This window comes from Zootoca vivipara, chromosome 13 (genome assembly GCF_965207765.1).
Source record: "Zootoca vivipara chromosome 13, rZooViv2.hap1.1, whole genome shotgun sequence".
In the NCBI taxonomy this organism is placed as follows: Eukaryota; Metazoa; Chordata; class Lepidosauria; order Squamata; family Lacertidae; genus Zootoca; species Zootoca vivipara.
In genome coordinates, this window is record NC_142596.1 from 26,374,244 (window position 1) to 26,398,275 (window position 24,032).

Below are 24,032 nucleotides of genomic sequence, written 5' to 3' on the forward strand. Positions count from 1 at the left end.
CTGGTGAATGCTTTGTGATTCTTGCATTGCTGGGGGTTGGACTAGATGACCGTTGGGTCCCTTTCAAATTCTACCCTTCTATTACAGTATTCTAAGATCTCCCATTTTATTGCCCCGCGTTGTGTGTCTGCCACTCTGGCAGAAAAACAGGAATCCAATGCAACATTCTGCATGGTTCAGCTTCCTAAGAATAACACATTTTAAGAAGAAAAACAAGTTTCTACCCCTCATGGTCACAAAGGTATGCTAGAAAGTACCGGTATGTGGGAAGAGAACAAGGTTGCCAAAATCACTGAATGTGCTGGTGTCGGTTGGAGGAAGACTGAATGAGATTCTTAGTAAAGTGGACTGAGGTTCCCAGCAAAAACCAGGGGAAAATGTGCAAAACGGTAGCTTTAAATTATGCAGCTTTAAATTCACAATTCTAGTGTTTAAACAGTAGCTTTACATTCATAATTATAACAATCGGTGATGACAAAAGAGCAGCAACATGCTCCATACATTGTGTAATTTGCACAGGTTGCAGAATTCTGTTTTCCTAGTCAGATAATTTTTTTAATCGCCGGCTCTGTCCCTTTCCCCTCAGGGACTAGTACAGTGCAATTGTCTTTTCTGACTGGACTTGTGGTGGCGCAGTGCTAAGGCTAAATAAGACTGAGAATGGCCATCTTGGAGCAGGTGGTATGTCCCTCTCAAGCCAAGCCTTTCAGCCCCTGTCACTGACTCCTTCATGGCCTCCTCTGATAAGATCCTTAGCTCCCATCTGCTCTGAACGCAGAGCCAGCCCGTGAGTTGCCCCAGAGCAAAGCCCTCTCGCTTCCTGGCACAAGTTGGCATCGTCCTGCCAGAACCACAATGCTCATCTTGCTGGAATATAAGGTGGTCCAGCCCCGCTCAGCTTTAGGAAATAACAGCCTTGGTGAAGAAAGCTGCAACCTTGCAGTGCTGGCTCTCCTCACATCAGAGAGAGGCTCTGATCTGCCACGGCCAAGGCTGGGTAGATGGGGCCGGCAAAGGCTTCCTGGTGCATGTGCAGAATGGCGCAGGAATCCGGGTCAAAAAACAGCACCTCTCCAGCATCCAGGTCCACCAAGACTCCGATCTCAGCTGGGCACTTGAGCATCTCCACTGCCTGGTGTCGGCCATTGTGGGAAAACTGGAACTCGGTGCCATAGCGGGAGAAAACCCAGGAGGAAGCGTTGCAACCCAGGCGGGCTTCGGGCCCAGCCCCCTTGCGCTCCAGGGAGCCATAGGAGATGCCCAGCTTGTAAGCGCCGCTTTTGGCCACCCGGACTCTCCAGGCATGGACCCCTGAGCAGAACGATTCCTCGGCCAAGGCGTTGGGCCAGTGGTCAAACCGCGCCGGGCCACCAGGGTCAGGCCTGCTGGCTTTCCTGGGGCTAAAGGTCAACGTTCTCTTGTCCTCCGAGAGCCGCAAGAGGGGGCTCACTGTTTTCTCATCCACGTGGACTTCATCTGTTCTGGGTGGAGAAACAAACCGGTCACCACACACTCGGCAGAAAGGTGTTGAGAACGTAGCCGACTGAAAGGCAGCAAAAGCAAACCTGGAAGGCAGGTGGAGGTGGCCTGAATAGTGACCCCCACCCCACAAGGAAAAGACACTGACCTGAGGCCCGACAGAGAACAGCTAAGGCCCACAACCGGCTCACTAATGGACTCTGGAGGCACCATGGGTTAAAGTCCAGCTTTTCTGACTCCTGGGGCTTCAGTATTCCTTCAGCTTCCTCTGTCCTAAACCAACACAACAAAAGCAACTGGGGTCAGTTTTCAATTCATTCCCAGTAAAATACACTGTTACGTACGATATATATCAGTATCCTTAGCACTTTAGGGTATTTATTTTTATTTTACTTATTAAATTTGTAGACCGCCTTCTACCAGTAGATCTCAGGGCGGTTCACAACATATAATTACAATATAAAAAACAAACATGATAAAAATAAGAACAGAAAGGCGGCAAACAATAGATTTCTCACCAGGCCTGTGAACAAAAGCCTTGCCCAAAGGAGTAGAACAGAAAGAAACACAAACTTGCACACATAACACTGGGAGGAGGCAATGAGGAATGTGCTTTTAACAGCACAAAATGCATTTACCGCATTTTTTAAAAAACGCATCAGAAGCAGAAAGCCCACTAGGGAGGCAGTTGACCTGTTGGGTAGGAAGGGAATTAAAGGGCTGACAGAGGAGGGTATTGAGGTAGCAGAAAGGGAAAAAGGGGCAAGAGAGGACATCCTAGACAAATTAAAAACAAATAAATCATTCAATGTAGACAGTTTCCATCTGAAGAGTTCTTAAACAACTCAGAGGGTGAAATTGCTGTTGAGCCTAACAATATAAAACATTTTTTTTTAAAAAAAAAGGTATCAAAAAAAGTGCAGGCCAGTTGATATCATTTCTGGGTAAACTGGTGGAATGCATTATCAGCAGCAAAATTAGGAAGCATAGGGAAGAACAGGTCTTGCTGAAGGTAAATCAGCATGGCTTCTGCAAAAGCAAGTCCTGTCTGACTCCCCTTTAGAGTTATTTCAGAGTGTCAGTACAGTAGGCATCTAGACAGGGGTATCAAAACCACCAGAGGTGCCTGAGCAAACAGCTGTCCTGAAACAAGAGGACAGATCTTACATCTCAGCAGTTAGTTAAAGAACAAGAAGCAGAGAGTACGGTAGGAATAAACGGCCAGTTACAGGAAACCAGGCAAAGGGCCATCTTGGTAGTGGTGCCTGCCCAGCGGAATGCCTTCCCGTCAGATGTCAATAAGATAAATAACTATATGAATTTTAGAAGGCATCTGAAGGTAGTCCTGTACAGGGAAGTTTTTAATGGTTGATGTTTTACTGTGATGTTAATATTTTGTTGAGAGGGGCTGAGACTGGATGAAGCCCCTTTGGTCAGGCTCCTCAGGGCTATTACCATGTTCCTATGCTCCTATTTATTGCTTTTTTTATTGGTGGGGGAGGTAGAAGTAGGAATCAAAGATGTCTTCACTCACCTCTCAAAGATTTCCTCCTCTGCTTGCTAGACACAAAGAGAGAGAGAAAGTTACCAAAAAGACCTCTATGAAAACAGACAATTACGACTGCTAAATAGATGGAGGTCCATTTGACTCCATGGATGGGAGCCCCAGGGAAAGAGTGGAAAGGGGCCCTGGCTCAGCACCAGGGTCCCTGCAGTTAAAAGGGGGGGCTCAGGTTGATGGGGGCAGGGGAAAGACCCTCCTTGGTCTGAGAAACCCTGGAGAAGGGCTATCAGACAGAGCCCACCTGACTTCGACAGACACAAAGCCTGGCCTGGTACAGTTCAAATCTTGGTTGTCAAACGTAATCTGTTCCGGAAGCCTGTTCGGCTTCCGAAATGTTCAACAACCAAGGCGCCGCTTCTGACTGGTTGCAGGAGTGTTTGGCTTCCAAAAAACGTTAAAAAACTGGAGCATTTACTTCTGGGTTTTCGGCATTCAGGAGTCGAAACATTCCAAAATGGAGGCGTTTGGGAGCCGAGGTTTGACTGTACAAAGTTGCTTCTTATATATTGAAGCAAGGCAACTTTTTAATTTGTTAAGAAAGGCCCAACATGTTTTGTTTTATTTTTAGCTCTTGCAATTTGACCACAATCTCAAGACGTGTTTCAATATAAGCAGGCAGGAAGCTGGAGACTATGCTTGCCCTTTCGTTAACCACAGATGACTTCACTTCTTTCACCCACCCCACCACCCCACCCACTTTTCCCATAGCAAGACTGGCTAACTGTGGTGATGGGGGCTGCCCTTCCAACTTCAGCCTGTCCACCCGCCCCTGCCTGCTAGTCTTCTTTCTCCCATCCAGTCTAGCGGTGGGTGGTGGTGGGCCTCGCCTGTCAGCTCCTCTCTGCCTTCATGCTGATTCTTCAGACCTCAGCAGGGAACAGAAAAATGGAGAGGAGGGGACAAAATTAGAGTGAGCTGGCTCATCCTCCTCCTGGCTCTGGCTCCACCTACTGTTAACTCTGGCTCCGCCCACTGTGGGGCTCCCTGCTTTTTGCCCTACCACTTCTGTCAGGCACCAGCCACCACTGGCCTTAGCTATGGTTGGCCATCATGCTGTGCTATTCATGGATAAGGTGAAGCAGGGATTGCTCTTAACCAAGGTCTAGAACCAGATTTTAAAGGTTCACAGCCAACCTTGGTTCATATGGATATAGTAGGTGGGCTAAGTGCAGCCAACTGAAGCTGCCATGGGGGAAATCTCATACAACCGGCCTAGGGTATGTGTGTGCAGTTTCGTCCTACTCTCATAACCTAAAATCACTGTCAGAAACTATTTTGGTCAATTCCCCCCTCAATATTCATGCTTTATGCTTTGAGGTTGTTTCTGCAATCATTTTATTTATGAAATAAATAAACCAAATAAACAAAACGGTGGGAAGGGGCTTTTGGATGGGCATCAAAGGTTTAATTCTATCGCTGTTGAAAACGTCTCTGGGGAAATAGTTATATTTGGATGTATCTATTTATAATAACAACTCTGGGTGGCTTCCAACAAAATATTAAAATACAGTACAATGTTCTGTTGAACATTAAAAGCTTCCCTAAACAGGGAATTTGTTAAGCTCTTTCACCTTTTATAATTCAACGCAATTTTTTAAAATAAAGAAATATATTTTAAAATTGATTTCTGCTTTGATACTGCATTTTTAAGGGAGTGCTTGTGTAATTGTCATTTTGTTGGAGCTCCCCAAAATTCATTAGTTGCTTATGCCTGTCGACTAAGAGCCAAAGAACATTTATATCTCTGTCCATTTCACAGCTCTCCATAAGTGAGAGAAGAGACTAAACCGGAGCACATGCAAACTGAGAGGTGAGGGTGAGCCTCACCTGGGACCAATCGCCAATGCTTACCACCAGGCCACCATCATCTGTGCTGGTGATCATGGTCACCATGTAAGTCCGGAGGGCGTCCAGTTTCCGCAGTGATTCGTTCCAGTGGACCTGCTGGGTGAGGATGTTCTGGTGGGCACGCTCCTCCTCTGAGTGGGCCACATCCAGCAGCCGCTGCTCCTCGCTCTCACACACGCTCCTCACAAGGTTCAGGCGCTGGATCAGGACTTCCCGGGCACTGCTGGCCACAGTCTGAGAAAGGAGGACAAGGTGAAATGGGAAGCTGCATGACGCAAGGTTGGGACACCAGCAGGGCCGTCTTAGACGCCCCTGCCGCTGTGGTGCGCCGGATCTCTCCGGCGCCCTCCCGCCCCGTTTCCCAGCGCGGCGGGCGGGTGGGCGCAGCGCGCAGCGCGGCTCCCACAGGCGGTGCTGCGCGGCGGACCGGCCGGCCAGCGGACGGGCGCAGCTCGCGGTGCCTTTCTGGCGGGCCGGCGCCATGGTGGCCTGCGCCACCGGGGGTCTACCTAGAGCCGGGCCTGGACACCAGCCCACCCAAGCCCCATGTGGGGAGCAGCACTACAATTCCCATCATCCTCAACCATAGAATTGTAGCATTGGAAGGGACCAAGCGGGTTATCTAATCCAAACCCATGCAATGTAATAATCTTTGGCCCAATGTGGAACTCGAACCCACAACCCTGAGATTAACTGTCTCATGCTCTACTGACTGAGCTGTACCAGATCTTCTCTTTGGACTGGGTCTTTTCCAACCACCTGCTTTCTGACACCCCACTGGAGGTGCCATTGGGGATGGGGCCTGGGAAATGTCTGCATGTTCAGCCAGTCAGACTTTCCCATGGACTAAAATGGGCTGGAGAGCGTCAGGGCAGAGTTCCCAGAAAAGGAAACTTCCCACAAGAGAGTCATAGGCCACAAAGGCTGTGGTTATGCAGAGACAATGGGCTGCAGGAACTACCGTACTTTCCTTTTCGTAAGCCTGCTGGTGGTTCACTGACACATTTCAAGCATACAAAGGAAGACGAGCCCTGCCTTTGTTCACTGCTAAGGGCCGGCCCTCAGGTGGCAAGATCCACAGGGGCAGCAGATTTTTAAAAATTAATATCAAATATCTTTGTACCAAAAAGTCAATCTAAATAAAAACACAGGCCAGAAAAGGAGAGAGAGAAATAGATAGGGAGATAAAAGGTAAAGGGACCCCTGACCATTAGGTCCAGTTGTGACTGACTCTGGGGTTGCAGCGCTCATCTTGCGTTATTGGCCGAGGGAGCAGGTGTACAGCTTCCAGGTCATGTGGCCAGCATGACAAAGCCGCTTCTGGCGAACCAGAGCAGCACACGGAAACACCGTTTACTTTCCCACTGTAGTGGTACCTATTTATCTACTTGCACTTTGACATGCTTTCAAACTGCTAGGTTGGCAGGAGCTGGGACCGAGGAACGGGAGCTTACCCCGTCACGGGGATTCGAACAGCCGACCTTCTGATTGGCAAGCCCTAGGCTCTGTGGTTTAACTCACAGTGCCACCCGCGTCCCAGATAGGAAGATAGAGAAAGGATAAAGGGAAAAGAGGGGGAGGCCTGGGGAAAAGAAAAAAAGAGAGAACTTCCGAATCTTCATCTGTCATCTATATATGAAAAATATTCAACATATCCACTCCAAGATTACACCCAACAAATCCACTTTATACAAACCAACGTTATTGCCAATTTTCAAAACCAAATAGCATGAGTTCTTTTTCATACAAAAAGTCTGTAAGACATTTCCAGTCTTTAGTAAATGTTGACAAGGACTTTTCTCTGATTAAAAATTGTCGACTTCACCATCTCAGCTAAATCCAGTAATTTTAGCAACCACTCCTCCACGGTTCCTGACATAGATTTTCTCTTCCCCTTTCTTCTCTGGTGTGGGGGGGGGGGGCGTCATTTTGCGGTTCGCCTCAGGGGCGAGCAAATGTCTTGGTCTGGCCCTCCTGCTAAGGATTCCTGCATCTGCTCTCATGCTTAAGCACCAAGCAAGGTCCAGGAGGACAGCAAGGGGAAACCCAGCAACCAGCTTTAGTCTCCAGGCTCTGGCAGAAATCAAACATAAATTCCTGCCCCACATATACCCCGAATCATCTGGTCTCCATGCCAGAGGCAGGTTTCATCCCCTAAGTCACAGTCACAGGTTAGGAGGGGGCTCCGTAAGAAGAGACACCCCTCCAACTCAACTCCCACCTGTTAACCAAGGTAAGGGACAGGTTGAATCTGCCTGAGATGGTTGCTACCTTTTTCCTAGCAGGGCTCCCAAGCCTTTAACAGCTGTACCACATAATTCCAAGAATTAATGAACTACCGGTATGTCTCAAGACAACTTATTGACATTTAAAACAGTACAACCTCCCGCCACCGCCACACACGCAGAGGGAGAAAATGGGTTTAAAAACAAACTCAATACAAACACCTGAGACAGAGAGACCATTTCGTCCAGCAGGAAAAGCCAGTTGGAGCGAAAATATCTCCCATGGTTTCTGGAAAGCGCAGAGAGCTGGCGTATCTCAACAGGAATGCTGTTTCACACCGAAAGCGCTACTCTGAGTCACTGCACAGCAGGTAACTGGTTTTTTGGGGGGGGGGGCAGACAAACTTGAAGGAGGAACTTTCTCACAGATCACCTGTATTTCATGTATCCTGATCCTGACCTGTATAGGGCCTGTTAGCACCAAAGCCTTCAACATGGCCTGATTGATAGCCAGTACTGTACAGACCTCGCAAACCAGAATATCCAACACATGGAGCAATCCAGCAGGTGCAGTTTGCAGACAGAAATCCAACAGGTACAGGGTGAATCTAGATCAGGAGTCGGCAAGGGGTCCAGCGGAGATCCCTCTGTGGGCTGGATTGTGTGCGCGCATGAGAGCACACGCCCACAATTTTCGGCATCTGCGCCTGCGCATACGTGATTTTCGGTGCTGCGGAAGCGAGCCCCCGTACCACACTGTGCCAGTTTAGCACAGCGCGCGGGGACTCACTGAGCAGGTGGCTCGGTTCGGGGGCAGCTTGTGGGCCGGTTAAACGACCCTTGTGGGCTGCTTGTGGCCTATGGGCCTTAGGTTGTCGACCCCTGATCTAGACCTAGCGTATTTCTGCCTGTTCACCAGTTGCGAAAGGCACAAGAGCCCCACTAGATTGCACCTGTGAAAAATTGCTCCTGGACCAGAGGGAGATATCACACAGCAGCCTCTGCCAATATTGCGTCCTCCGATGTTGTTGGACTACAACCCACATCATCCCTGATCTAGCTTGCTGCTGGCAGTGGATGATGGAGTCTGTAGTCCAGGAATATCTGGGAACTCCAAGTTGGGGAAGGCTGTTATGGATGGGGCAAGAGACCCCAAAGTTATGTGCACTAGGGGGTTAATATTTCAAGCTGAACCCCAGCTGAAAATTCTCCCCAGACACATTATTACCACAACACGCTTCTTCTTCTCTGGCAACACCTCTGTGGCAAATTTGGCAATTGTGGCACTCTGGAGCTGAAGCTTTTCACACTCGTCCACTATTTTGTTCTGAAACAAAGAAAGAAAGAAAATGAGCAGGGGAAAAGTGGGATGCTGAAATCTCTTTTTTTTTCCTGCCTCTGAGTATGTGCATTCCCTGCCCAGCTCACCCCAAAACAGGTCTGGGGAGTTCTAGGAAAGAGTTTCTTGGCCAACTTTATAAGATGAACTCTGCCTCTCTCCACTCCAGGCTGGCACCAGCTCTAAAATACAAAACTCCACCGGGGCTCAAAGCTCTGAAATGGGGTCCCTGGGCCTCTGCCGGCATGCCCAGACTTCCCATTTGCTGACATTGGGGAGGTGGTGATGCAATGCAAAGGGAGTGCAGTTTGCATATGCTCAGATGCACTCTTAATAATTCTACGAATACCCGCCGGCAGGGCAATTCGACTGGGGGATGTGTGTGGAGAGGGCGAGGGCTTTACCACATTACCCCTAATAGAGCCACCCCGTCCCCAGCAGTGCCCTCCCCGTCGAGGCTCACCCTCCTCTCGGCTGCCTCCTCGGCCAACGGGCGCACCCTGTGGTCCTGGCAGCCGCCCTGGACGGGGCACTGGGCGCAGACGAGCCGCCTCTCGGTGCAACAGAACCAAGCCAGATCCTGGGCGTGCTCCGGGCAGGCGCCTCCAGCCTGGGGACGCCGCTCACCGGGGCTTGGGGTCTCCCCGAGGGGGCGGCGTTCCCCCGCTCCCGGTGCCTGAGCCATGGCGGAGAGGGAGGAAGGACGGAGGGCGCGCCGGGCCAGGCACCTGTTGCGGCTGCGGCTCAGGTGGGCGGGCCGCGCCGTCGGAGCCTCCCTGCCCTGGGGACGCCCCGCCCGCAGCAGCAGCAAGCAGCAGCGACGGGGAGCGCCCCTTCCGCCTCCATCCGGCTAGAGCCTCCACGGGCAGGGGCAGTCTACCGGCGCAATGCCCGCTTGCTGCTAAGGAGCTAGCTGGCTGTTCGACGGGTGCGGAGAGACACGACGGCGAGGGACAGGAAGGTATCAAACGGCTTGGCTCGACCCGGCTAAGCAGTTCCAAGGAATAGCGGCCACACTCCCGCCGGTCGTGTGGCTCAGGTGCTGAACTGCCATGGGCTTAATTGGAACTTAGCCCCCGGAGTCGATTTGGGACGGGAGGGGTTTGGGGAAGCAGGCAGAATAACAAGAGCGGCCCGAGCATGTGCAAAGCGCCACCCTCTCTCTCCAGCGCTAGAACAAACCCTCCACGGTACACGTGCACTTTGCTTTTGAGAAAATGGAACCTGCTCCAGTGGTTTTTTGGGGGGGGTCTCCAGGAACGATGGCCAAGGGTCTCTCTGAGCATGTGAAGAGTCTCCGCCACTCTTCTCTGCAGGCGTATCACCTACCAATTCGTTTATCATGATGCAAGAACCGCTGCCTATGTCTCAGTATTGTCCTGGGTGGAGGATAATCTCCCCGGTAATCCCAGTCAAAGCTCCTCACCAGGAAGGGAACCACTCTGGAGACAGGGCTTTGCAACTGATTTTGTGCCACAGAAGCACTATTAATTAATGAATAGCACCACCACCACCACCACCACCACTACTACTAATAATAATAATAAAGGTAAAGGTAAGGGGACCCCTGACCATTAGGTCCAGTCGTGACTGACTCTGGGGTTGCGCGCTCATCTCACATTATTGGCAGCACATGGAAACGCCGTTTACCTTCCCGCTGTAGCGATCCCTATTTATCTACTTGCATTTTGACGTGCTTTCGAACTGCTAGGTTGGTAGGAGCTGGGACCGAGCAACGGGAGCTCACCCCGTCACAGAGATTCGAACCGCTGACCTTCTGATCAGCAAGCCCTAGGCTCAGTGGTTTAACCCACAGCGCCACCTGGGTCCCACTACTACTAATACTATGGTTTTATTATTGTTCCTGAGAATTTCACGGTGCCCTGACATTCATAAATTAAGCAGGCTAAACTTTCTCTGACATGTGCCTCTGAGCATGGACAGAGTATTTTCCTCCACAGGAGGCCGCTTCAGATTGGGCAGGAGAGATTTAATGGCTTTCAGGCTTTCAGGCTTGGGGGGCTTCTTAGGGGAATTTAGCCCCACCCATCTGCCCAGCCACGCTTCTCAATTTAGAAACTGACCCCTGGAAGCTCCAGGAGCCCCCAGCCAGACCACCCAGCTGCGAAGGTGGGAGACTCCCGGGGGGGGGGAGGTGTCTCTGCACCCGGCAGGGTGGGGTGAGGGGCTGGACCGGAGCCAGGTGAGCTTAGCTCCAGACAGGGGCAGGTCCGAAGGGGCCCCAGAAGCGACTTGAGTCCATGTCGCTTTTTAAAAAATAGGTCCGGTCGACCCAATGAGTTGCACAACTCAAATTGATTAATTTTGACAATCTTGAAGTTCTGGAGTCAATAGCCACAGGTGTTGTAAAGGCGGTAAGTTGGCTGTTCTGCTGAAGAACGCCTAAATTCTTTCTGCGCGTTGTCTCCACAACATGACCTTGCAAGAAAGCTCTCGGGATGTGAATATGTTGCTCGAAAAACCAGAAAAATAATCACAGAATTGCAGAATGGTTTAGTTGGAAGGGACCCTGAGGGTCATCTCTAGCCAAATTCACTGCAATGCAGGAACTTTTTGCCCAACATGGAGCTCAAACCCAATGTCCTGAGATGAAGAGTCTCATGCTTTACCGTCAGAGCTATTATTCTGCAGACCAGGCAGGAGTCGGTGCTTTCTTTGCCCCCTTAGACAGGCATGGTGTGCCCCTGGAAGTTCTGGAGTCTCCCCACTCTCTGCTGTATGCCTGAAGGATCGTCTCCACCCCCATTGTTCAGCCCTGACACTGATGTCCAGCTCCGAGGGCCTTCTGGCAGTGCGCTCCCTGCGAGAAGTGAGGTTACAGGGAACCAGGCCGAGGGCCTTCTCAGTAGTGGCACCCACCCTGTGGAATGCCCTCCCGTCAGATGTCAAGGAAAAAAACAACGATCTGACTTTTAGAAGACATCTGAAGGCAGCCCTGTTTAGGGAAGTTGTTTAAAGTTTTTCATGTCTGATGTTTTATCGCTTTAATATCATCATTATTATTAGTGCTAGGGAAACCCAGCCAGATGTGTGAGAAATAAATAAATAAATATGATGATGATGATGATTGATTGATTATTATTATTATTATTGATGATGATGCTGTTCCCCCAGGGAACAGCACAGTCCTGAACTCATCAAGGGATAGGCATGAATAGTGGACCAACCCTAAGCCAACTACTGTACAGGTGAAACTTGGAAAATTAGAATATCGTCGAAAAGTACATTTATTTCAGCAATCCAACTTATTATTTTTTCTTTTTCTTTTAATTTTTACAAGTGTTTTCTTTTGGAAATTCCACAGTAATAAAACAAATAGATACAATAATACAAAAATAAACATCGCTATCACATTTCATTAATTCCATTCCATTTATAATTGACCCGCCTAATGACAAATAATTACAATTACAACAAATAAAGGCTTGACATATCTTGCTTTGCATGTCATGCATCTATCTCATATATTGGTTTCACCTTTTAAGTTGCATTACTGAAATGAATGCACTTTTCGACGATATTCTAATTTTCCGAGTTTCACCTGTATAATGGATGTGATAGCTTTTCTATATATAATCCTTATTTTTAATTTTACATCGGCCTGCGTTTCCTGCTGGTTTATAGCATCCCCCCCCCCAACAGCAACAATGGAAGATACGAGCAATGCTGTCACAGGTTTGGCATCTGCACTAGCATACTTCTGGAGCTAAGAGGCGGGAGGAGGCTGGGAAGGTGGCCAGCAGATGAGAGGGGCTTGATCAGAAGCTGCTGAGATGTGTGTAAACATAAGGCACTAAGTTCCTTCCTTTAATTCCTTCCCTGTCCTTCTGCCAGGCTAAGCGCTTTCGTCCAGCGAGTGCGTTTGAGATCATGGGGAAACTGCAGAGCAAAATTAGCCGAAACTCCTCCAAACGCAGGTAAGGGGTGGGGGTGGGGAACCAAAGTGGTGATTTGGTGGGAGAGCATTTCCCTTTTGTGGATTTAGATGCTGGCTTTTCATCTCGCTCTTCTCCCAGGGGGGCAGCCTGGCATTTCTGTCTCCTAGCAGCAATCCTGTGAGGTTGCCTGATGACAGAGAGAGGAAGAGGGCCGGCATAGCTTGCTGGGTGGAGGAGCAGCTGCCTTGGGTGCAAAGGGTCCCTGGTTCAATCCCTGCCAGCACCTCCAGCTAAAAGGAGCAGCAGGTGGTGGGAAGGACCCTCCCCTTCCTGAGACCCCAAAGAGGCTTGGAGGAGCCAGTTCTTGCTGAGCCGCTCTGGTGCTCTGAGCCAGGAGTTTCTTAATTAAAGGTGTCTTATAGACATGCAAGCAATTATTTTTTTAAAAAAAATGTCAACTTAGAAGGCTTGCTGGAAGAGGGAGCACCAAAAAGGCAAGAGATACAGCGCCTGTCTGATTTACGTAGTGGGAGGGAGTTCCAAAGGGTCACAGAAAGGATCACCTGGTGAGATGGTATCTGCAGCAAACCCTCTCTTGCAGAGCATAGTGACCGGTCGGTTGTAGCAAGGGGCGAGGTAATCTTTCAAGTCTCCTTAGCCCAGTGATTTAATTGGCAGCCAGTGCAATTCTTTCAGTACCACCGTCGTAGTGCCAGGGCATTATTCTGCCCCGGTGAGCAGTTGAGCATCTGCATTTTGCAGTAGCTGCACCTTCTGGGACATCCTCAGGGGCAGCCCCACGCCAAGCACATTGCAGCAGTTCAGCCTGAAGAGTAACAGTGCATGGATGACCGTGGTCAGGTTATCCTGGTCCAGAAACTGACATTGCTGTTTTACCAGCTGAAAGCTGGTTGATACAGAGGTCACTTGGCCCTCTAGCCACAAAGATGGATCTTGGAGCACCTCCAGAATATGAACCTGCTCCAGAAGTGGGAGAAGGTCCTTATCCAAAGCAGGCAAGTCTGGGCTTGGGAACCTGCTCATCCACAGTGCCTCTGTTTTGCCAGGATTCAGACAGGGGGCCTTCTCGGTAGTGGCGCCCTCCCATCACATGTCAAGGAAATAAGCAACTATCCTACTTTTAGAAGACATCTGAAGCCAGCCCTGTTGAGGGAAGTTTTAAATGTTTAATGCTGTATTGTGTTTTTAATATTCGATTGGGAGCTGCCCAGAGTGGCTGGGGAAACCCAGCCAGGTGGGCGGGGTATAAATAAATTATTATTATTATTATTATTATTATTATTATTATTATTATTATTATGGCATCTCAGCTCTGACTCTCCAGTCCCCCCTCTCTTTGCACCCCCTGCACCCCCTCAATAACTCTTCTCCCCATTGACCACCTTGTCCTTTCTCTCTCTCTCTCATCCTCCCCCTCCCCGTTCCTTTCTTCTTTAAATATAGCCTTCATTATTTGCAAGAATTGGCATAGCACCTGTTTCAAATGTGGCATTAGGCTGTCTTCCCTTTTCTTTTTAATGTTTTTATTAAAAGATTTCCGTGAGTATCAAAAGTGCATTCAGTGCCTCTGCTTTCAAATTGTGGAGTCCTTCATGCAGGCCGGTTACCTTCAGTTTGAGACATTTTTTATTTCATTCCCTCCATAGCCACCAAGTTCCTGGCTTAAACTTTGGACCCTCCTGGCCAGAACAGACTCTGAAACAGGAAACGACCTGAACAGAACACAAAACGACGGAGCAGTCCCTGGCTCCATTCCCTATGAAATCTTTGCCACAGTGGAAAGTGGTTGTTGTAGTGGGGTGCAAGGTGGCTCCTTTGCCATATCTTGGGATCTAGTGTTAAGGAAACCCAAGTGGGTTTCAGTGCCTCATATCATTTCTGGCTGTTTACATTTGCCTTCTCCTTTCAGGGCTGACAGGTATGAGGAAGAGCCCTCTCCTGCCAAGGTGGTGCAGCAGCCCTGTCCGGCTCACTGCGGCGCTGTGGCTTCAGTGGCGTCCCTCACGGCTGACCTGTGCATGTCAGGCGGCAAAGACAAGGTAGCTTGCAGGAGAGCAGCTAGCTGCAGCTAGCGGGAGCATCTCACTGGTCCCAAGGGAAGGGAGTGTGGGGACTTCTTGGGTCCATCTCTCTCCCCCAACCCCCTCCCCACAATCCTGTGTTGCTGCCCCCCTGATTTCTAATGCCAGCTTCATGAAAGAGAAGCCAGGGCAGAACATCGCCTCCCTCTGTGGCCACATTGCGGCCCCTGGTGGTCTTTCAAGATGGCTGCCTTTAGGGGCAGGCAGCCCAGGTGAGCTGCTGGAGCGCAGAGCTCAGCAGGCAGCATGCCATGGATGCTCCAAAGAGTCCCCTTTCCTCCGAGAATCTGGAGCAACATTGAGGTCCATTTCTGAGGGCCTTCGGGCGGTTCCCTCACTGCAGGAAGTGAAGTTACAGGTAGCCAGGCAGAGGTCATTCTCTGTAGTGGTGCCCTCCCTGTGGAATGCCCTCCTGTCAGATGTCAAGGAGATGAGTAACTATACTGTATAACCTTTAGAAGACATCTGAAGGCAGTCTTGTCTAAGGAAGTTTTTAATATTTGATGTTTTATTGTGTTTTTAATACTTTGTTGGGAGCTGCCCAGAGTGGTTGGGGCAACCCGAGTCAGATGAGCGGTGGCATATTATTATTATTATTATTATTATTATTATTATTATTATTATTATTATTATTATGCATGGGTGGCTTTGTGTTAATACTGGTGGCTCCGCTTCTTGTTTTCGTTTGAGGGGAAACTTTCTATCATGGTGCAACCGCTATGGTGCATGTGAGTGACTGGGATATGATACCTGCATACAGGTTTATTGTCCTTTGACCAGAAATGGAGCATATGAGCAAATGGTGCTGCAAACTCAATTTAAAAATGAGGCCTCTGAAAAGTTGAACCAGTTCCCTGTCTAGTGCTGGCTGAGATATATGGAGTCGCAGACAAGCTCAGTTTTGATAGGCCCTTCCAGTTTAAAATTGTTTGAGAAAGAATGGAGAAAGGTTAAGATATATATGGATAAGTCAATTGGGTAATGAAAATATTGACAAACGAATACACCTCATAGTTGGAAATAAAAACTCTTTATTGGGCTAATTCCAGGAAAAGACAAAATACAATGTATATATAATAAAGAAAATAAGTGATAAAAGGACATATATTTACAAATTAGAACATAGTAAACAAAATATGAAAGAGACTATTGTAACAATGAAGAGTAACAAACTGCATAAAACTTAAAAATTTCTTTAAAAAACAGCAAAAGGTAGTGTGGAAGTCCACTATTTGTTGTTGTCCTTTTTTCCTTTGTTTGTTTTGTTTGTTTGTGTGTTTCCCCCCCCTCCCCCCCATTTTTCCTTCCCTAAGTAGCTATGGACATGTTGGAAATTTATATATGTATATTATGTGAAAAGGTGATATAATATTGTGGAAACTGTAAAAATGGCTATTTCTTTTAAATGTGGAAAATGAATAAAAATTATTGATTAAAAATAAAAATAAAAATGAGGCCTCTGAAATGTTGAACCAGTTCCCTGTCTAGTGCTGGCTGAGATATATGGAGTCGCAGACAAGCTCAGTTTTGATAGGCCCTTCCAGTTTAAAATTGCGCTCCCTTCCCGCTCTGTATTTTAACACAAAGTTTTCCCGCCAGAGGAACGCCACATCCAGACCCCATACTTTTAAAGCACTCCTATTCCACCTTAACATCCATGGGGTCTGTAGCTTGTTAAGGGTGCATCTGCTTTACTGCAGGGAAGAGTCGCAGGTAAACCATATGTGGAACGATCCTGCCCCTGCGGTATGTCGGAGGTAGAAACTGCCTCCCACGTTTCATTGCGCTGCTGTTTCTACAGTGACATACGCTGGGTTGTCATTTCCCCTATCCTGTTATGCAAAATTTCTCAAATGAATCCGAATCCCAATGCCTAAAATTCCTTGTAGAAGATAAGGACCCTGAGATTACGATAAAAGTAGCCAAATTTTGCGCGATTGCCATAAAACTCAGGGAACAAGCGGTGTCACCACAATGATTAAGGCCCCTAACGGCAATTTTAGGCTATATTTTAGCAACCCAGTTTTAATTTACATATTCTAAATGCTATAATATATGCACGTGTACTGTCCCTGCCGTGTAAATTTTAATGCTACATCATTGAGTTTTATGATTTTTGATTCTGTATGTGAGCTGGTCTGTGACCGTAAATAAAATAGAATTGTTAAGGGTGCCGAGAGTTGTTTTGAGACTCTTGGGAGCTTTAGTTCCCAGCGCCCTTAGCAAACTACTGTTCCCAGGAATCCTTGCACAGGTGGTGCTTTCTGCAGGGATCTGAAATATTACATGAAAGCTTTCCCCCACTTTCTCTTTCTCCAGACTGTTGTCGTGTACAACTGGTGTCGTGGCTCCTTGGTTAGGAGGTTCCTTGGTCACGAGCGTGAAGTTACTAAGGTAAAAACTGGTTTTGGCTGCAGAAATGTTTTCTTTCTGCCCCTCCCCTGGCAAGCATAGACAACAGAGACTAGGACCCCATCATGCACCACCAAGAGCTAAGCGACATGCAACCTTAAGAAAGGGAATGGGACATCTGGGAGGGTGTGAGAAGGCGCTAGGTTCAGTCTCTCAAGGAAATAAACAACTATCTGACTTTTAGCAGACATCCGAAACCAGCCCTGTATAGGGAAGTTTTTAATGCGTTTTACTGTGGTTTTATAACTGAGGTCCAGAGCTGAGGGCCTTCTGGCGGTTCCCTCGCTACAAGAAGCCAAGTTACAGGGAACCAGGCAGAGGGCCTTCTCGGTAGTGGCACCCACCCTGTGGAATGCCCTCCCACCAGAGGTCAAAGAGAACAACAACTACCAGACCTTTAGAAGGCATCTCAAGGCAGCCCTGTTTAGGGAAGCTTTTAATGTTTGATGGATTTCTGTATTTTAATATTTTGTTGGAAGCCGCCCAGAGTGGCTCGGGGAACCCGGCCAGATGGGCAAGGTATAAATAATAAATTGTTGTTGTTGTTGTTGTTGTTGTTGTTGTTGTTGTTGTTGTTGTAAGCCGCCCAGGATGGCTGGGGCAACCCAGTCAGATGGGTGGCATATAAATCATAAATTATTTTTATTTTATTTTATTTACATATTATATTTGTATACTGCTCTATACCCGTAGATCTCAGGGCAGTTCACAACATGAAATTACAGTATACAAAACACAAAATGCATAAGAAAAATAAAAAAGACAACCCAATAATTCATCATCATCATCATCATCGTCATCATCATGGGGGGACAGGACAGCCCTCTCTTTTTCTGCCAGAGACCTGGGAGGGTGGCCACTGCCAGTCAGAGTAGGCAGTGATGGGTGGAAAAACAGTCTGGGGCAGCTTCCATGTTTTTTGAACAACCGGTGTGGAAAAGGATGGTTGTCTGAATCCACTTCTCTTCTGTTCTGCCCCAGGTGACCTGCCTCCCGGCCTCCAACTGGCTCTTCAGTGCTTCCCGAGACAAGACAGTGCTGATGTGGGGGCTCCAGGGGGGCTCTGGGGCAGCCCAGGGCTTCTCAGGGCATGACCTGGTGGTCACTGGCTTGGCTGTCAGCCCAGGTGAGGCGGTGACTCTTGCTGGAGCAAGAAGTCTGTGTCTGGATTCCTGGTGGGTTTCTTCACGGACTCTCTCTTTCCTTGTTAAGTTTTCCAACAGCTTTGCACAGGCTCCCGTGACAACACTGTCTGCACCTGGGACATAGAGACAGGGGACTGTTTGCACAGAGCATCCATTTCCAGGAATCTGGTAAGGGCCAGAAGACCTTGGAAGGGAGAAGTCCTACTATATATCACAGATGCCAAAGGCACAAATCCCTCGCCCAGTTTTAAAGTGGCCTCTTAACCATTTATAGCTACGTGGAACTTCCATTTCTCTCTCTCTCTCTCTCTCTCTCTCTCTCTCTCTCTCTCTCTCTCTCTCTCTCTCTGTGTGTGTGTGTGTGTGTGCGTGCAAGCAAAAACAGAGTCTGGTTTATACTGGAAATAAAATACCTGCACCAAATGAAGGAAACAGGAGGTTGAAGCCCTTCCTATAATTTTGAAGGAAATGTAACCAATCCACTTTAAATTCTTTAATTACAATGCTTCAGCAACCACCCATTTTTAAAGGAAAGGTGTGGAATGTTTATTCCTGTATTGTAAATGGAGCCTTGCACTGTCTGCTCAGAAGTAAGTCCCACTGAATGCAACAGAGCTTAGTCTCTCAGGTAACTGGGTAAAGACTGGGCAGCCTTACACTGCAATCCAAATCATTTTTGCTCAGAGCTCAGGCCCACTGAGTTGAATAGGATTTACTCCTTGGTATGTTCCTTATCATTATTATTTCTTCTTCTTCTTCTTCTTCTTCTTCTTCTTCTTCTTCTTCTTCTTCTTCTTCTTCTTCTTCTTCTTCTTCTTCTTCTATTATTATTATTATTATTATTATTATTATTATTATTATTATTTCCCGTCTTTTCCCTCTGACAGGTAGACAAGGCAGCTTACAGTTAAAAAAATTATTTCATTCCATTTATCTGTGGAAGGTGTTGTACACGATCCCTTCCCTCACACATTATTTCTTTACAACAATCCTTTGAGATAGGTTTGGTGTATATGACATCTATGTGTGCGGCGAGATCAAACGCCAGAGAAGCTTCTTGATGTAGAATAGGGTGTCCCTATTTTCATCAGAGACATGTTGGAGGTTATGATGTTTTTGGCTTTCTTATATACGTCTGAATGGCTTTTGTCAGAAAGTGGTCTGGATGAAAGCTTGGCCCCATTTCATGTGGGCTTCTCTGAAATTCTAAGGGCATTCTGAGCTGTGCTGATGTTGCTGAGACCGCAAATTAGGTTGTTTTAAAAACAATAGATGCTCATAAAATCCTCTGCTTTCCGTAATTTAACCTTGAAGGAGTAGGCTTTGGAACCTGGTTATCAGTTTTCACTGCACACACTGATATGGGACTGCCTTTTCCCCCCAGAGGAGATTATTTTGTTTTGGGTTCAAGAAGCTGTACCTCTCTGTTTTATTCTATCTTTTGTTGTTTTCATTTTTTAATAAGATTTTCATAATGTATTATAATAAAGAAAAACAAACTGATCTAAACAGAAACGAAGGAGGGAGAGAGAGAGAGGAGGAGTGAGAGACAGGGAGGGAGAGATAAAAGAAAGAAAGAAAGAAAGAAAGAAAGAAAGAAAGAAAGAAAGAAAGAAAGAAAGAGATAGGGATAGAGAAAGAGAAAGAAAGAAAGAAAACAAAGTCCTCTTTCACATGTAAATCTTAACTTGTCCCACACTGAGAAAGGTGATTCCTCACAGCTCTCACCTGGGAGCTTCCCTTTCTTCTCCCATCCTGGGAGATTTTCCCTTCCCTGCCTCTCACACAGGGGGACCGCTTTCTGATATGGCTAGATGAGCTGTCCATTAATTGTTCTCTCCCACAGGTAACTCATCTGTGCTGGGTTCCCGGAGAGCCGTATATAGTCCAAGCATCAGAGGATAAAACAATTAGGTATGTGAGCACATGGGAATGGAGACCAAATTGTGCACAAATCCAGCATTTCTGGCTCTGAACCCAACTTTCTGAAAATTTTGCTTTTGAAATTTGAGCTGCGGGATGGAGTTGTGTGTGTGTGTGTGTGCGCGCGCGCAGGAGAGGCTTTCCCTGTGCACACCTGGTGGGGCTAACCAGGGTCCCCAAACTAAGGCCCGGGAGCCAGATGCGGCCCAATCGCCTTCTAAATCCGGCCCACAGATGGTCCAGGAATCAGCATGTTTTTACATGAGTAGAATATGTCCTTTTATTTAAAATACATCTCTGGGTTATTTGTGGGGCCTGTCTGGTGTTTTTACATGAATAGAATGTGTGCTTTTATTTAAAATGCATCTCTGGGTTATTTATGGGGCATAGGAATTCGATCATATTTTTTTCCCAAAATATAGTCCAGCCCCACCCCCCCACAAGGTCTGAGGGACAGTGGACCGGCCCCCTGCTGAAAAAGTTTGCTGACCCCTGGTGGCTAACCTTTCCCCCTAGCAGAGCTGAGCCCCTGGACTACCACAAGATGTAGTGATGGAAAGAGTTTATTTGCTGCAGTGGAATACGGATGAATAAAAAACATATTTGTAGCTGAAAATTTCCCCATCCAAAACCTTTTTTACCTGTAGCCATCAGTTAAAATCTGTTTTGATTTCTTTAATGCCATAGTTTATGTTTGTAATTAACAAAAGCTTCCGTGTGTGTGTGTGTGATCCAAATCCCCAAGCATCCAACCATCAAATCCCACCAGGGAACTAAACACTTTTTGGGTACCAATAACCAAGCTCATCTATTCTGGCTAAGTAAAACTGAGCTGGTCCATAGGCTGCAAGGGTAGTTGTTGTTGTGGCGGTTGTGGTGGTTGTTACATGCCCCAAGCCTTCCACTGGCTTGTGCAAAAGTCTTTTTTTTTTAATTGCCAGAGGTTATACAGGGGAAGGAAGATAAGTTTTAAAATGAGAATAAAATAGCATCCCAGTCATTTTAATCTGTTTTGGTGCCACTCAGCATTGTAGGGCAGCGGGCAGCCTCTAGCCAGACATCTTGGGCCGCTTTGGTGGGACAAAATGTGTTTGGGCCAGCCGGCCACCTTGAGCCCTTTTCACATGCCCATAGCTGCACTTTTTGTTTGTGGCAGGATCTGGGACAGTCGGGAGCTCCGTGTGGCTCATGCCTTCCCTGCCAAGCAGCATATCCAGACGTCCTGCGATGTCAGCTCAGACGGGCGGTACTGCGTCAGTGGCAGCAGTGGCTGTGGCGGCGAAGGCTGTGAGGCCACGGTGAGGACACCACCAGCTGTGGGCTGAGGCGGGAGCGCTGAGCAGCAGTGGGGGGTGGCATAGCTTGAACTGTAGAACTGGAGAGGGGGACAGGACCCAAAGGGTCATCTTCCTAGCCCAGTCCCCCACCGAGCCTCCCTCTATGGGTCTATCGATATGGCAAACTTCCCAAACAACCCGCAATGTAGCCACCATCGCTTCCTCAAAAGTATCCTGCTCATTGGCGAGGATTCCGGTATCAGGGTTGGAGCCAGATGCACAAAAGAGTATAAATTTGTTGCATAGCTTCCAATAGCTGGCCTGGTCATTGTTTGTTTCAACACTTTCTCCCGTCAGTGAAAAGAGAGGGAGAGAATCCCCTCCCTTAGGCTTCCAAACATAAAAAGACAGGGCGGGCGCTGTCGGTGGGGAAATGGCTTGGCAGTGCCAGGCCAAAATGGGTGGCAAGGCTGAGTTTCCTCTGAGGAAGGGTGTTGCTGCTGCTGACCTGGTGATACTTTGCAACGCGCCGGTGTCTTTTCCCTTTTGTTGCATTGTGTTTTACTCATTAAAAGCCGCCTCGCAGGGGGGATGTCCCTAAAGGGCACCTTGAACATCTAATTTTTAAAGGTAAATATTGCCCCTCGGAGAGCGAAGTGGGTTTTCACTCCAGCTTTGCTGCCCCGGAGCAACAAGGGAATGCTCGGTGGAGACAGGAATGAGATTTGGGAGGGGTTTGCCTTCACCACTTTGCTCTTCCTTCCAGCTCTGGGACCTGCGGCAGGTCAAGTGCCGAGTGCGAGAGTTTTGGGGCCACTCCCAGACCACGGCATCCTGCATCTTCCTCCCTCGGGGCCTCGGGGCCTCCCCGGCCATTGCCACTTCGTCACATGACTGCACAGTGAGAGTCTGGAGCCAGGACTCTGGAGGTAGAGTGCTCAGCTCTTCTTGCTGGGGGAGAATTGGCTGCAAGGGCTGCCTTGCTAGAGCAGCAGAGCTTGGAGGGAGCAAACACGTTCTCTCACAGACACTTTGCTTCAAGAAGTGAAAGCCTGCAGTAATGGCGAGGTGGCGGAAAAAAATCTGTAATTCACATTCTCTATCTGTTAAGTCCATCTATATCTATGCTTTGATTTTTGAAATTTCCTATCTTGGATGGATGAAGATACTGGAAGGTGATGGATAGAAGAAAAAGGCCCCTTTGTGAGGGGCAGGGCAGAGAGGATCTCGCAGGGCGGGAGACTGAGGGAAGAAGGGGAAGCTGCCAGGGGAGAGCTCATTTTTCTGTGTGGAATAAGGGTTAAGATACGATATCATTGTGATAGAGGGCCTGGTACAGTGGTGCCTCACTAGACGAATTTAATTCATTCCACGGGTCTTTTCTTATAACGAAAAATTCGTCTAGCGAATCCCATAGGAATGCATTGAATTTTTTTTGAATTTTTTTTTGCCCATAGGAACACATTAATTGAATTTCAATGCATTCCTATGGGAAACCGCGATTCGCTAGACAAATTTTTCGTAAAACGAATTCGTCTAGCGAGGCAACCTCCGCTTGAAAAATCCTTTCGTTAAGCGGAAATTTCGTTAAGCAGGGCATTCGTTAAGCGAGGCACCACTGTATTTCTTTTATTTTCTTTTTTCTTCTTTATTTTCTTCTGCTTATTCTTGCTTCTTTCCTATTCGCCTTCTTTAGATTAGTTTGGCTTTTATTGTAGAGTATGTTCAAAACCCTTAATAAAATTGATAAAAAGGAACCAACCAAAAAACCAGCAACTAATGCGCAGACGGGGCGGGGGGGATTTGCACGAGGTATAGAGGAGGGTATGACTGAACCCTGCATAATTTTACCATGCACAATGTTACGCACTTCTATAATGCCCTCCCCTTACTTGCCTTTTCTTGAAATGAGAAAGTCACAAATGTTGCAAGCTTTCCTCACAGGGGAGTCTCTCCACCCCCTTGGTCTTTTCGGTCATACTTTTCTGTGCCTCCCCCAGATCTACAAAATCCTTCATGAGGTCAGGTGAGGTGACTAGAATTGGACACAGTATTCCTAGTGTGAATGGGGCGAGGGTGATCCCTGCACCTTTTGACAGTTCCCTGACTGGCCAGTCTTGAAGCCCCGCATCTCATCTCCACGCTGTGACAAATGTCACCTGTTGAATTTCCACTTTTGGGGTGGCTTTTTGCACAGCCCACCCAAACATTTTGTTTGGCATGTGAAGGAAAGCTGGCCTGACCCTCCACCGAGAGAGGACGAAGGCAGATATTCTCTCCCCAAACACCAACTGACTGCCTCTTTCTTTCTTCTCCTAGCCTGTGTGGCTACAGCCTGCCTTGAAGGAGCCGGGCCTCTGCCTTCGCTGGCCGCCTTCGAGAGCGGTTCGCTCCTCTGCGCCAGCTCCAACTCCGGGATTCACTTGCTGAAGTTTAGCTCTGCAAAAGGAACGGACCTCCAAGAGCTGGCCAAGTTCTGAGCCCCAGAGACCTGCTTCCATGGGGGTGGGGAGCAGCCTTCATGAGGCTATTTGGCTGAAAGCCTTCCGGGCCGCTGTGTCAGGGCAGAAGGAAATGGCACATAGATGGGGGTGCCTGACCGGAAGACTTTGCAGGAGCTGCAGCAAAAGGACACACCCAGGTGTATAAATGAGCAAGGAATGAACAGTGGAGCTCCTTTACTCACTATTGTGTGGAGAAGATGGACCAGATTTTGTAGAAGCACTTTGTGTTTGTGCATTTGTCATCTGAGCCAGTTTTATACACACACACACACACACACAGAGAGAGAGAGAGAGAGAGAGAGAGAGACATACACA

At 47.9% G+C, this 24,032-nt stretch overlaps 2 protein-coding genes across 4 annotated transcripts; one reads left to right on the plus strand and one right to left on the minus strand.

Moving 5' to 3' along the window:
* Window positions 1-375: 375 nt before the first annotated feature.
* On the minus strand, window positions 376-9,140 carry BSPRY (B-box and SPRY domain containing). 2 transcript variants are annotated; one of them, XM_035131718.3, is made up of 6 exons: window positions 8,919-9,140; window positions 8,345-8,443; window positions 4,895-5,125; window positions 3,014-3,039; window positions 1,628-1,752; window positions 376-1,476 (listed from the first exon to the last, which is right to left on the minus strand). In XM_035131718.3, the coding sequence occupies exons 1-6, from the start codon at window positions 9,138-9,140 to the stop codon at window positions 956-958; spliced, it is 1,224 nt and encodes a 407-aa protein (XP_034987609.2). In that variant the 3' UTR covers window positions 376-955. The 2 variants fall into 2 exon arrangements, with proteins under 2 accessions (XP_034987609.2, XP_088513562.1); XM_088657436.1 differs by having other exon boundaries at window positions 4,871-5,125.
* Window positions 7,355-23,933, plus strand: WDR31 (WD repeat domain 31). 2 transcript variants are annotated; one of them, XM_088657437.1, is made up of 10 exons: window positions 7,355-7,487; window positions 12,311-12,393; window positions 14,285-14,414; window positions 16,776-16,850; window positions 17,850-17,994; window positions 18,081-18,181; window positions 19,860-19,927; window positions 21,093-21,234; window positions 21,980-22,142; window positions 23,533-23,933. In XM_088657437.1, exons 2-10 carry the CDS (start codon window positions 12,347-12,349, stop codon window positions 23,691-23,693), a joined length of 1,032 nt encoding a protein of 343 aa, XP_088513563.1. In that variant the 5' UTR covers window positions 7,355-7,487; window positions 12,311-12,346; the 3' UTR covers window positions 23,694-23,933. The 2 variants fall into 2 exon arrangements, with proteins under 2 accessions (XP_088513563.1, XP_034988194.1); XM_035132303.3 differs by lacking the exon at window positions 7,355-7,487 and adding an exon at window positions 9,251-9,494.
* The last annotated feature ends 99 nt before the right edge of the window (window positions 23,934-24,032 follow it).